This window comes from Protopterus annectens, chromosome 3.part0 (genome assembly GCF_019279795.1).
Source record: "Protopterus annectens isolate FY-2018-M chromosome 3.part0, PAN1.0, whole genome shotgun sequence".
Classification (NCBI taxonomy): domain Eukaryota; kingdom Metazoa; phylum Chordata; order Ceratodontiformes; family Protopteridae; genus Protopterus; species Protopterus annectens.
Window position 1 is genome coordinate 944,483,139 of NC_056731.1, and position 13,237 is coordinate 944,496,375.

A 13,237-nucleotide genomic window follows, 5' to 3' on the forward strand; every position below is an offset into this window, starting at 1 on the left:
AAGGACATCAATGCTTTACTTTCTGAATTTAGGAACAAGCAGGAACTTGCTTAATTTTGAATGGTCTAGGACAGGTAGCCACAAATGCTTTTTTCTGGGGCCCACAAACCACAAGTAAAACCCTGTCCTTGTCTGCGCTATACTGGTTCTACAGCCTTGGGCTGGGAATTCTAAAAGTTGAACTTGTACCTTGTTTAGTTGGTCTTTTGACATTATTTGGGGGATGCCACAATTTAAGTGCTTGCAAAATGTAAGCACTGTCCTGACTTAACTAGGCTCACAAAATGTCCAGTGATTTTTTGACAGTTCTGGTGAAAGTGTGACAGGCTACTAACTTCCCTGGGGAGGCAGAGAGAAGGGTTGCGGTAAGATTTTCTAATGGCAGGGCCAGGGACTACTATTGAATCAGAGCAGCTCCCTGCCAGATCTCTGGCAGAGAACTAGGCCTGGTCTTGCAATCTGCTTGTTACTTTCTGGAAAATGTACTCCGTTTGCCCCAAGTCTTGGTCTGAGAAGCAGGAAAGACGGTCTTACTGTGCTAATTTCTACTGAACCTAAGTTGGGGGTACCTGCTGAAGACTGACAGTCTGCATAGTATTACTGTTTTCTTCCAACTTCTTAAACAGAGCATAGGGTCCAAACAGAAAAAACACCTCTCTACAGCCATCAAGGATATCACCCTTTAACATGTTACTAACAGGCTGTTCTCTTTGCTAGGCATGTCTTCGGATAAATGACCCTATGGCAGCTGCCTGCTCGAGGCTTTCAAAGCAAAGCTACATGAGTGAGTACTTTACTGCTTTAGAACTAGTGTTGCATGAATCCAACAGCATCTTTTGGAAAACCTTATGCTCCACTGTTTCATCTAATTCAGGAGGGCATCCTGATATTTAATCATACGAAACTGATAATTTAAGGCTTTTATAGCAGTGAAGCTGAAGAGTACACTTTTTTTGCCAAATTTATTGAGGGCTCACTCATTTAGTAAAGGGTTTTGGGAAGACCAGACATTGGCTCTCTTGCATTATGAACGCATCAGGATCCACCAGCAGATTCCTATTAGTTATGTGAGAGACTCAAACACTTAAACAAGTATGGTTTTCTAAAAGCAGGTGACTGAGTTAGGCAGCAGCATGTGTCTTGAATTAAATCATCCATCACTTCCAACACTGGAGGAATGGCAAGATTATTGCTCAGGAAAACGAAAATCTTTTTGGACTGAGAATACTCCTGAGCGTCACAACTGACGAAGTTCCATTTTATGAAGTTGCCAAAAGACTGCTTCCCTGGAAGCAAGGCTAAGATTAGAGTTGGCATACAAGTCTGTAGAAATCTGATTCATATATGCCAACTGGTCTTTACAGGTGTCTTCAGATTCCTATGACTGAGGGAGTAGTCCCTTTTCCTTTTCACCAGAGAGATTTCTGGACCAGGGTGTTTTTCAGGATATAGCATTGATCTGAATTTTATGAGAACTTCTTAAAGCCTGAATAATCCTGCAGGTAGGCCTGTGAATGATGGGGCTGAGACTCAAATGGTTATGCCCAGGGCAATTCGATGACAGATTCAGGCCCAAGCCTCAGAAGACATCAGGTACACAGTATGGGACCAGATGTTCTTGATCTTTTAGTGAATGAAGTTTTTGTCTCTACAGTGGACAGATTTTCACAATCTGTAATAACCATGGGATCAATGTTATGCTCGTCAAGTTGCGATAGGAAACAGCCAGGAGAATGCCTACAGTGGGACATAAGGGAATGGAGGTTTTGGGGATGAAGAAACCTGTTAGTCCCCTGCTGGGGACAGAGTTCAAAGAGCCTCAGAGATGACCTTTATCCTGTTGCTACACAGTTTTCTGTGTAGCCTTCCTACATCCTGGCTGTTTGCTTCTTTGTTGCCTTGGTACTAAAATCCTTGCTTAGAGGAATTTGTTGCATTTGGGAACAAGATGAAACATGTTTGATAGACTCCATAGCTTTTGCCATCCTCCAGTTCAAGGATCCATTCAACTCCTTACTCAAGGTGGAAACAAAGACTTGGGTTTTCACATACTGAAACAAGGACAGGGTCCTCAGCATGAAGACATGGGAACAGTAGGAGCTGCACAGGCAGGTAAGGTTACCAGACATTAAAAAGTACAGTTTTGTACCTACCATAAATGTAGATGTTCGAGGATCCACATTGCTGCAGTCCTAACTATTGGGTAGTCCGCTGTCCAGTCGGCCCGAATACCAAAGTATATGGCTGACGTCGGTCAGGGCGCATTAGACTGACGTCAGTACGTCAGGGTACTAATGCGCATGACAGACGTCATATCCTCAGTCTTTTCTTGCCCCAGATGTCAGAAGACCCTAAAAAGACAAGGCCAAATATACCTGCACCAAAAATATGTACAATATATACAAACATATAACCTCACCTACACAACCACCCCTAAACACAGAGGGGAAGGAGGGAGGGTAAATTGGACTGCAGCAATGTGGATCCTCGAACATCTACATTTATGGTAGGTACAAAACTGTACTATGTTCTTCATTCCACATTGCTGCAGTCCTAACTATTGGGTAGAATCCCAAAGCAGAGGTAAGGGAGGCTGGCAAATCATAAAGAAGCAGGAGCTGACAATATGCCTTGCAAAATAGCCGTGGCAAAACCAGCCCTAGACTTAGAGTAGAGAGGAAGGTGATAATGCTTAGAGAAAGTATGCACTGAACTCCAAGTAGCTGCCTCCAAAATATCCTTAGTTGCCACCCCCCTTAGAAATGCTGTTGAAGTGGCAGTAGCCCTAGTGGAATGAGGCCTAATCCCAGCTGGAATCTCCTTGCCATGATGGGAATAACAAAATGCAATGCAAAACCCAATCCACCTAGAAATAGTTTGTTTTGACACAGGCTTGCCCTGCGAACTCAAAGCAAAAGAAACAAACAACTGCTGAGACTGCCTAAAATCCTTAGTCCTGCTTAAATAATAACGCAATTGCCTGTGTACATCTAACGTATGCAAAATCTTTTCCCCCTTATTTTGAGGATCTGCATAAAAAGTAGGCAAATGAATAGTTTGGTTTAAAGCCACACTAGAAACCACCTTAGGCATAAAGGAAGGATTAGTACGTAATGATACCCTATCCTTATGAAAAATCAAAAAAGGCTCAACCGCCATAAGGGCCTGCAACTCAGAAACCCTTCTTGCAGAAGTAATGGCCAACAAAAAAGCAGTCTTCCATGACAAGTATTTCAGTTCAGCAGTAGCCGCAGGCTCAAAAGGTTGTAGAGTAAGTTTCTCCAACACAAAATTGAGATCCCAAGCAGGAGTAGGAGCTCTACGTGGGGGTCTTATATTCTTTGCCCCTCCAAGAAATTGCTTGAACAAAGGATGTGAAAACAATGGTGGGTCACAATCATAGTGAGCTGAAATTGCTGCAGCATGAATCTTAATGGAAGAGAAAGACAAACCTTTGTCCAGTAACTCAGTAAGATATTGAAGAGCCACACTCAAATTAGGCTCAGAAATCTCCAAATTCTTTGCTGCAGTCCAAAATAAAAATCTCTTCCATTTTTCTGCGTACACTTTCCTTGTACTAGGTCTTCTGGCTTCCATAATCACATTTAAAACTTGTTGAGGAAGTTGAGACCTGCTGTGTTTCAAAACAGAATATGCCAGGCTGTTAGATGAAGAGAGTGAAGCTTGACATTGAGCAGGTGACCGTCCCTCTGAGACAACAGGTGTGGAATCAAGGGTAAAGGCCATGGAGGCTTCCTTACCAGACTCCTCAGTAATGGGTACCAGTGCTGCCGAGGCCAATCTGGAGCTATTAAAATCATCCTTGGCTTGTCTTGTCTGACCTTTAGAAGCACCTTTGGAAGAAGAGGCAGAGGTGGAAAAGCATACACATGAAGATTTTTCCAACTGAAAGAAAGAGCATCCACTTTCCAAGCTGTGTGATGAAACCTCTTTGTGCAAAACTTTGGCAGCTGTTGGTTTAGTGGAGAAGCGAACAGATCTATGTCTGGAGTTCCCCATGACACTGTCAATTTTGAAATACATGAAGATCCAGTTTCCACTCGTGGGGATCCATGATTTGTCTGCTTAACACATCTGCTAAGGAGTTCTGTGCTCCGGCAGAAACCTTGCCTGAAGAGTTAGTTGCAAGCTGAGCGCAGTCTCCCATAAAATCATTGCTTGCCTGCACAATGGGTAAGAATGTGTTCCCCTTGTTTGTTGATGTACCACATGACAGTTGTGTTGTCTGTTAGAATCAACACCTGTCCAGGAAGAAGTAACTCCTTGAAAGCCATTAATGCAAACTGGACTGCTAACATCTCTTTCATGTTGATATGTAGATGCTGTAGTCTGGCAGGCCACTTGTCTTGTATCCACTTTCCATTTAGATGAGCTCCCAAGCAATGTCTGAGGCATCTGTCGTTAGAATCTGACTCGCCTCTGGCCGGGTCACAGAGAGTCCCTTGTTTAGGTGACATTCCTGAGCCCACCACAAAAATTCCTTTTGAATGCAAGGTATTATTTGAATGACAGTGTCCAAATCCTGGCAGTGCTGTGTCCATACATTTTGAGATACCATTGCAGCTTCCTCATATGCAGTTTGGCATTGGGAAGCACCAGAATACAAGATGCCATGAACCCTAAGGCTTGAAGGACTGTCCTTGCAGTCAGCCCGGACTGAAGAGATAGTTGATGGAAGTAACTGGAAAGATTCTTTTGTTTGTCCGGGGTTAAAAGGCCATCTGGGCTGCTGTATTCAGTCTCACACCCAGAAAGCACATGTCTTGAGAGGGTACTAGACTGGACTTTATTTCGTTCACAGAATACCCTAGGCATCTTAGCACTGCTATGACATATTCCAAATGCTGTAGAAGATCTTCCTTTTCTTGAGCCAGAATCAGGCAGTCGTCCAAGTAAGGATAGATTTGAATTCCATTTAGCCTGAAGTAAGCTATCACTGGAGCCAGAACCTTTGTGAATACTCTGGGCAGTAGATAAGCCAAAGGGCAATGCAGAGAACTGACAATGAGAATTTCCAGCTCGAAAACGCAGATACTTCCTGCAACTTAGTCTTATAGGCACATGAAGGTAAGCTTCCCTGAGATCTAAAGTTACCATCCAGTGATCTTTGCCCAGCAGAGGTAAAAGCTGTTGTAACGTCAACATTTTGAACTTGGGAATGTCCAGATAAGTGTTGAGGATAGATAAATCCAAAATTGGTCTCCACGTGTTCCCCTTCTTTGGTACTAGGAACAGGCGAGAATAAAAACCTAGGCCCCTTTCTGGCACAGGAACTGGCTGAATGGCCCCTATTTCAAGCAACAGAGAAATTTGCCTGTGAGCCTCTGTTCTTTGTAGAGGAGGAATGTCTGGCATGCCTTTGAAAGGAGGCAAGGTATGGAAATAAAACCTGTAACCGTGGTGAATGATATCCAGAACCCATCTGTCTTGGGTAATTAAATCCCAATTTTCTTTGAAAAGAGACAGCCTTCCTCCCAAAGGTGCTGCCAGGCGAGAATGTACTGGCAGCTGAAAAGGCAGGTCATTGGGTCTGCTTACGAAAGGACTGACCCCTGCCCTCACCAGATGTCTGAGCAGGGGAACTCCCTGTCCTAGGCCTAAAAGAACCTTGAGCTCTGCCCCTACCACGTCTAGACCTACCCCTAGACTGAGAATCATAAGCAGGATAAGTCCATCCCTTAGTAGGCCAATTTCTACTAAACTTCGGAGGCTGAACCTGCAAAAAATCCTTAACAGTTTGCATAGACTTAGCCTTGTCCTCCATTTTCTTTAAAACTGCTTCCACAGGCGCACCAAACAACACATCAGACTGTAAAGGAGCATCCAAAATCCTTGTTTTAACATGCTCAGCTAAATTGATCCCTCAACCAGGCATGCCTACGAAGAACAGAACCAGTGGCAGCCACCCTCGAGGAGGCCTGCACAGCATCAAAACCACACTGCAGGGAATGTTTACCCACCTGTTCAGACACATGAACTAAATCCTGCAACTCTTTACATTCAATACCTTCTGCCAGAGCATCCACCTTAGATTTCAATTGTGAAAGGAGATAATTCTGATATTTTAACATGTGAAACTGACAATTCAACGCCCTCATGGCTAAAGTGGAAGAAGTATACACTTTCTTTCCCCATCTATCCAAAGCCCTTGCCTCTTTATCAGGAGGAACAGGATTTTTAACAACAGAGGCCTTCACACCTTTAGGCCCCTGAGAGACAGTTTCCGGGTCTGACCTAGGACTCTTAAAAAGATACTTATGAGCTTCAGGCACCCTATAGTACCTATCCGGTTTAACTGGAGCAGGAGGCAAAGAATCTGGATTCAGGAAGCCTCTGCAAAACATCTTCCACCACATTCAGAACAGGAGGTATAGCTAAAGGCCTATGCTGGGGTAAAAACAAGAATTCCCTAAGCCTCTTCCTGGAGTCAGAGAAATCTTGACCTTCCCATTTAAAATGCTCCCTCATGGAATGCAGAGTCTCTGAAAATGAAAAATCCTCAGGAGGAGAAGCTGAAGGAGTAGAATCATCTACATCAGAATCAGAATAAGGAGGATACTCCTGCAAGTCTTCAGCCGAAGACTCAGAAGCCTCGAACATTGCTCAAAACTCTCAAACTCAGGTTCCACCCTAGGCCTCTTATCAGGAGGGGGCATAGAACCCCTAATCATAGTAATTAAATCCTCTGCCATTTTAAGCATATGTTTCTTAGGCAAAGACCCTGAAGCACTAGGAGAAACCCCCACTGAAGCTAAACTTGGCCTGCCTCTCAAAGAAGCCTTGGAAACAGAAGGGGAGGCCCTAACCACCTTAGGAAGAGAGGGAAGAACAGCCACCTGAGAAGCCCCTCAGCCTGGCCTACTTCCTGAGAGGACACATCTTGTAACAGTAAAGTCTCTCCCTGAGACTCCAAAGAAACTCCTGGCAGAACCTCCGGCTCCACTGAGCCTTCTAGAGAACCGACGTCCGGGACTGTCGTTTCTTCAACTCTAGGTTTTGCTACTTTGTCCTTGCGCTTTTGGCGAAGCGCCGGAGCATCCGACGGCATTTTATAATTACAACGCTTCCCAAAAACTAACCTGGCACAGTCTAACCTCCTCTTAATAGTGCGTTTGTTAAATCTAGCACAAGAGCGGCATCCAACAACGTCGTGCTCAGGCCCTAAACAAGGTATACACAAAGTATGGTAATCCCTATGAGGTATCTGTTTCCCACAAGAAATACAGTTATTCACTTTTTCTGACATCCGGTTAAATACTGAGGCAAGAAAAAACCAAAATATTCCCCAACGGGGTACTTAGCCAACTTTGATTCGGTCTGAAACTCAGACTTCAGAAACTTTCAGAACGCCAACCTGCACTCGCAAAATTGCTTCTGCATCGGACCATGCGGCAAAAAAGACTGAGGATATGACGTCGGTCATGCGCATTAGTACCCTGACGTACTGACGTCAGTCTAATGCGCCCTGACCGACGTCAGCCATATACTTTGGTATTCGGGCCGACTGGACAGCGGACTACCCAATAGTTAGGACTGCAGCAATGTTGAATGAAGAACATCTAAAATTACAGGCAGTGTCATTTTATACACACGCATACCTCTTTGACTGTCTTTTTTATGAAGTCTTTCCGATCTGTCAGGTCATAAGAAGGATATTTTTCATACACCTATGGAGGAAACAGAGAAATGAATCAACACAATTTAAACTTCAAATTGTTAGAATCCACTGAAAGTGTTACAGCTTCACAATATTCACCCTTTAGTGAATGAAAATTTCACCCTAAAACTGAATAGCATCAGAACTGCAAGTAAAGCTCCTCTACCATTTAGTTAAAATAGTGTTGGGAGTGAGTTATTTACTACATACTCAGCAGAAGCTGTGACTGCTTTCTAGAGTACTAATTCATATCAACTCTAAACTAATAAAAGTCCTTCACATTTATTTACATAGTCCTAAAAAAAAGAAGCAGGGATAGTGTTTAGACATAACCAATTTTCAAATCTACCCCCAAACCTGCTAAGAGAGAAAGTTAACCTTGCCCATTTCACTGGAAACAGGGAGCCATCACTTTGGACAGTTAAGATAAATGACATCTGCCTGAAGTTTGACACTAGACTTCCTTCCTTGGCTACATGAAGGAAAGTTAGTGACCAAAGCCAGTGATTTACCCCTTTATGTAATACTACAGGATAATATCCATGACCTTCGTTGAAAGACTGCTCTATTTACATCACCTTGCCTCATCAAGAGGGCTCAAGAAAATATGGATAAGAATTTGTAAAAAATATGCACACATACAACCATGTAAGCACACACGTTTTAAAGTTTAAGGTTTACCACAATGGATGGTGTTCAACAATGGCAACAACATTTTTGTTCTGGAATATCATGCATTTGACTTAACACAGTAACAGTACAATTAGTATTTCTCAGAGCTAAACCATCTTCAAACCTTCAAAAATAAACTTTGAAGCATCAGAATACACAATGAGCAATATGCTTTACATGTGCAAAAGGGTTAAAGTATACAGCCATTAGGAAAGCATCGTTAAAGCAGCTTGCTATATTTGTAGATGCTATAATGTTGTCACTGTGGCAGTCATAACTCAGTCTGATACCAGGCCTGACTTCAGACCTAAGGGTCAGGCTAACATTCCCTTAAATCCCGGAATACCAAGTGGAACTCAGGAACTGATACAAAAACTCCAATAGTAGTAAGTGTGCCTAGGCAGCCTAAAGCTCACAGCAAATCTTTATTGCCAAAGTAAAAAAAAAAATCTGATGTCTTCATATCCTTCACGGAGGTGGCAACCATCTACGCTTTTTTTTGTACACTTACCATAAATGTAGATATTAGAGTGTATTCACTGTTGCAGTCATTACATTTGGGTTATCTGCTTGCAGGTAGCCATCAGTCGGCCTGATTATCAAAGTGTTAGGTCCTGCATCAGTTGAGGTCTCATCTTCCATGACATCAGGTAGTCAGGGGTATAAAGCATGCAACAGACGCCATTACATCAGTTTTTCTTGCCCCAAATGTCAGGTGCCCCCATAATGGGAAGCAATTATATACAAGGTTACACTTCCAATAAAAAGCAAATACACCAAAAAGCTTTAAGTATAGAAAACAAAAGGAGAGGTATAAACAATAGCAGTCAGGGGGCTTGAGGGAGGGTAACCAGGACTGCAACAGTGAATACACTTTAACATCTATATTTATGGTAAGTGTACACAACTGTACTATGTTCTTCGTGTTTCACTGTTGCAGTCATTACATTTGGGTAGAATCCCAAAGCTATGGTTGGGGAGATGGATTTATACAGCATTAGGAGCAGCTATAAGGCCCTGCAGGACAGCAGTGGCAAAGCCAGCTCTGGATTTAAAGAGAGATAAATGGTAATGTTTGGTGAATGTATGAACTGAGCTCCAGGTAGCAGCGTCTAGAATGTCTCTGGTAGGAACCCCTCTGAGAAAGGCTGCAGAAGTAGATGCAGCCCTGGTGGAATGAGACCCGATCCCCTTGGGGATAGGTTTACCATGGTGCATGTAGCAGAAACAAATGCAATGGCTTATCCATTTGGAAATAGTCTGCTTTAAAATATGCAAAAAATGCATAAAAAATGCAGTCATTACATTTGGGTAGATTCCCAAAGCTAAAGGGAGGAGGCAATTAGAGAGCATTAGGACCAGGCCCTGCAGGACTGCAGTGGCAAAACCAGCTCTGGATTTAGAAAATATTGGCAAGTGGTAATGCTTGGTGAAGGTATGTACAGAACTCCAGTTAGCAGCTTCTAAGATATACCTGGTAGGGACACCTCTGAGAAGGGCTGTAAAGGTAGATGCAGCCCTGGTGGAATGTGGTCTTATCCCCTGTGGGTACGTTTTCCATGGTGCTTATAGCAGAAATGAATGCAATGGCCTATCCACTTAGTAATGGTTTGTTTGGAAATGGCCTTCCCCTCTGCCCCTGCAGCAAATGCAACCAATAGTTGTTCAGATTTCCTGAGAGGCTTAATCCTGTCCAAGTAAAATCTAAGTTGCCTGTGCACATCCAAGGAGTGCAGTATTTGTTCCCCTTTGCTCTGTGGATTAGAAAAGGTTGGCATATGAATGGACTGATTAAGGGCCACACTGGATACCACCTTGGGCATAAAGGAAGGATTGGTCCTGAGGGGTACCCTGTCTGCATGAAAGATGATGAAAGGCTCCACTGCAATGAGGGCCTGTAATTCAGACACCCTTCTTGCTGAAGTGATGGCTAGAAAGAAGGCTGTTTTTCAAGAAAGGAACTTCAACTCTGCATTTGCAGCTGGCTCAAAGGGACGTAGAGTGAGCTTTTCCAATAAAAAGCTAAGGTCCCAGGCTGGAGTAGGGGCTTTCCTGGGTGGTCTTAAGTTTATGGATCCTCTGAGGAATTGCTTCAGCAGTGGATGCGAGAAGAGGGGTAGTTCTGTATTATAATGTGCTGAAATGGCACAGCCATGAATTTTAATGGAAGAAAAGGAAAGGCCCTTAAGAAGCATCTCCGTTAACTATTGAAGAATGTGCGGTAAATTGGGCACTGTTGTACCCATCCCTTAGTCTGGCTCCAGGAACAGAATCTTTTCCATTTTTCAGCATAGGATTTTCGAGTAAAAGGCCTCCTTGCCTCCAGAATGACCTCCATCACTTGGTACGGAGGGATGGTAACGGAGTGTTCAGGTAATTAGCCAGGCTGCAAGTTCAAGGGTTTGAAGCTTGGGGGGGGTGCAGAATCTGGCCCTTCTGCTGGGACAGCAGGGAAGGGGTCTGAGGCAGGTGCCATGGTTCCAGCAGTGAGACATTGCTCAAGAGGGGGTACCAGTGGTGGCGTGGCCAGTCTGGTGCAATGAGTGTTGTCCTTGGTTTGTCCTATTTGATCTTTAGTAGAACTTTGGTGTTTGATCTTTACTAGAACTTTGGAGAGGAGAGTCAGAGGGGGAAAGGCATAGACTGATAAATCTTTTCAGGTGAAGGACAGGGCCATCCACTTTCCAAGCCTGTCTGTGGGGAGTCCTTGTGCAGAATTTGTCCAACTGGTAGTTCTGAGGGGAGGCAAACAGGTCCATCTCTGGGATCCCCCATTTGTTTCTCAAAATGTTGAATATATTTGGTTCCAGTTTCCACTCGTGTGGGTCCATGTGATTTCTGCCAAGGACGTCTGCAAGTGTATTTGAGCTTGCCTGGCAGGAATTGAGCTTGTAGATGCACTTAGTAGCTCAAGACAGTGTTCCACAGAGCCATGGCTAGTCTGCAGAGAGGGTATGAGTGGGTACCCCCCTGCATTTGTACCACAACAGTGGTGTTGGCTGTCTTTACCAATAATTGTCCTGGAAGGATGTGGTCCTTGAAGGCTGTCAAAGCATTCTGTACAGCTAACATTTATTTTTGATCGATATGCAGGTTCATTTGACTTTAGTTCCATTTGCCCTGAATGCACTGCCCTGCCAAGTGAGCCCTTCATGCATAGTCTGATGAGTCTGTTGTTGGGGTTTGGGCATCAGGAGGTAGAGTGAATGGCAGTCCCTTGTTGTGGTGGCAGGCCTCTGCCCACCAAAAGAACTTTATCTTTAGACAAGGGATGATAGGAATCATTGATTCTAGGTTTTGAGAATGTTGACACCATAGCCTTTTTAGATACCATTGTAGTTTCCTCATATGCAGGGTTGGGAGGGTGGCCTAATGGTTAAGGTGTTTGCCTTACAAACACAAGGTGCAGGGTTTGAGTCTCAAGGGATAATTGACTAGGCTTAAAATGGCTTGCAATGGCAGTTAGCTTAATACTAATCTATGAATCTAATCTATGAATCTAAGCATATGGAATTAGAATGCAAGAGACCATGAACCCCAAGGCTTGCAGTATTTTCCTTGCAGATAACTGGGTCTTTGTGGCCAGTAGTTTGAAGTAGGCTGTCAAACTTGATTCTCTGGCGTGAGGTTAAGCCATCTGGGAAGTTTTACTCAAGCTTGCTCCCAGGAATACAATTTGTTGGCAGGGTACTAGATGTGATTTATTTTCGTTTATGGTGTACTACAGAGAAGTTAGCAATTTCTTTACAAATGCCAGATTTAATAGTATGTCCTGGCTTTCTGCCTGAATTAGACAATCGTCCTGGTATGGGTATATTTGAATATTACTTTGCCTGTAGAATGCAATGACTAGAGCTAGGCACTTTGTGAATACCCTGGGTGCAGTAGAGAAGCAAAAGGGAAGTGCAGAGAACTAATAGTGCATGTAGCCTGCTCTGAAGCGTAGGTATTTTCTACAAGATTCCCTTATTGGGATGTGCAGGTAGGCTTTCTTTTAAATCCAGTGTTGCCAACCAGGCATTTTTGCCTAGCATGGGAAGTAGTTGAAGAGTTAGCCTTTTGAATATTGGGATTACCAAAAAGATGTTTAGGACAGACAGGTCCAGGATAGGATGCCAGGAATGGTCTTTTTTGGGTACCAGGAAAAGTCTCAAGTAAAAACCTTGCCCCCATTCCTCTTCTGGGAAAGGTTGAATAGCCCTGATACTTAGAAGAGAGAAAACCTGCTTTTGAGCCTCTGCCCACTGATTTGGGGGTAGGTCTGGTCAACCGTTTGGGGATGGTAAGGAGTGCAAGTGGAATCTGTATCCTTGGGAAACTATTTTAAAACCCACTTGTCTTGAGTTCTCAGTTTTTTTGCATGCAGGTCAATCTTTCCCCCTAAAAGGAAAGTCAGTTGAGCAGGGTTTGGAAGGTTTAAAGTTAAGTCATTGTGACAGTTTACCATGGGGGGGGGGGTCTTACTACTTCCAGCTTTGGAAGTGGGAGCCCCCCACTGCTTAGGCCTGTGAGTACCTTGAGACTGAAGCCTGGGTGGTATGCTGGTCCTGGGTTTGGACTGACGGCCTGGAAGAGCAGGAAATGACCAATTCTTAGAAGGCCAGTGCCTACTAAATCTGGGAGGATCAAGTTTGCATAGAGTTAGCTTTTTCCTCCATCTTTTTAAGTACTACTACTGCTTTGTTGCCAAATAGGCTGTCTTGGTTTAAGGAAGCATCCAGTAATTTAGCTTTAACATGATCTGGCAAAGTTTGCTTCTTAAGCCAGGCATGCCTTCCAAGTACAGGCCCAGTTACAGCAGCCATGCAAGATGCCTCTAATGAATCAAAACCACACTGCAAAGTATGTTTTCCAACTTGTTCAGCAGAAAGCATCACATCCTGTAAT

At 43.7% G+C, this 13,237-nt stretch overlaps 1 protein-coding gene across 3 annotated transcripts in view; it reads right to left on the bottom strand.

The window, feature by feature from the left end:
* The window catches only part of DEK (DEK proto-oncogene), a 1,116,206-nt gene that overhangs the window by 75,712 nt on the left and 1,027,257 nt on the right, over nt 1-13,237 (bottom strand). For all 3 annotated transcript variants that reach the window (XM_044065276.1, XM_044065275.1, XM_044065277.1), the window contains exon 11: nt 7,620-7,688. In XM_044065276.1, coding sequence (XP_043921211.1) covers nt 7,620-7,688 — 69 coding nt within the window. The remainder of the gene's footprint in view (nt 1-7,619; nt 7,689-13,237) is intronic.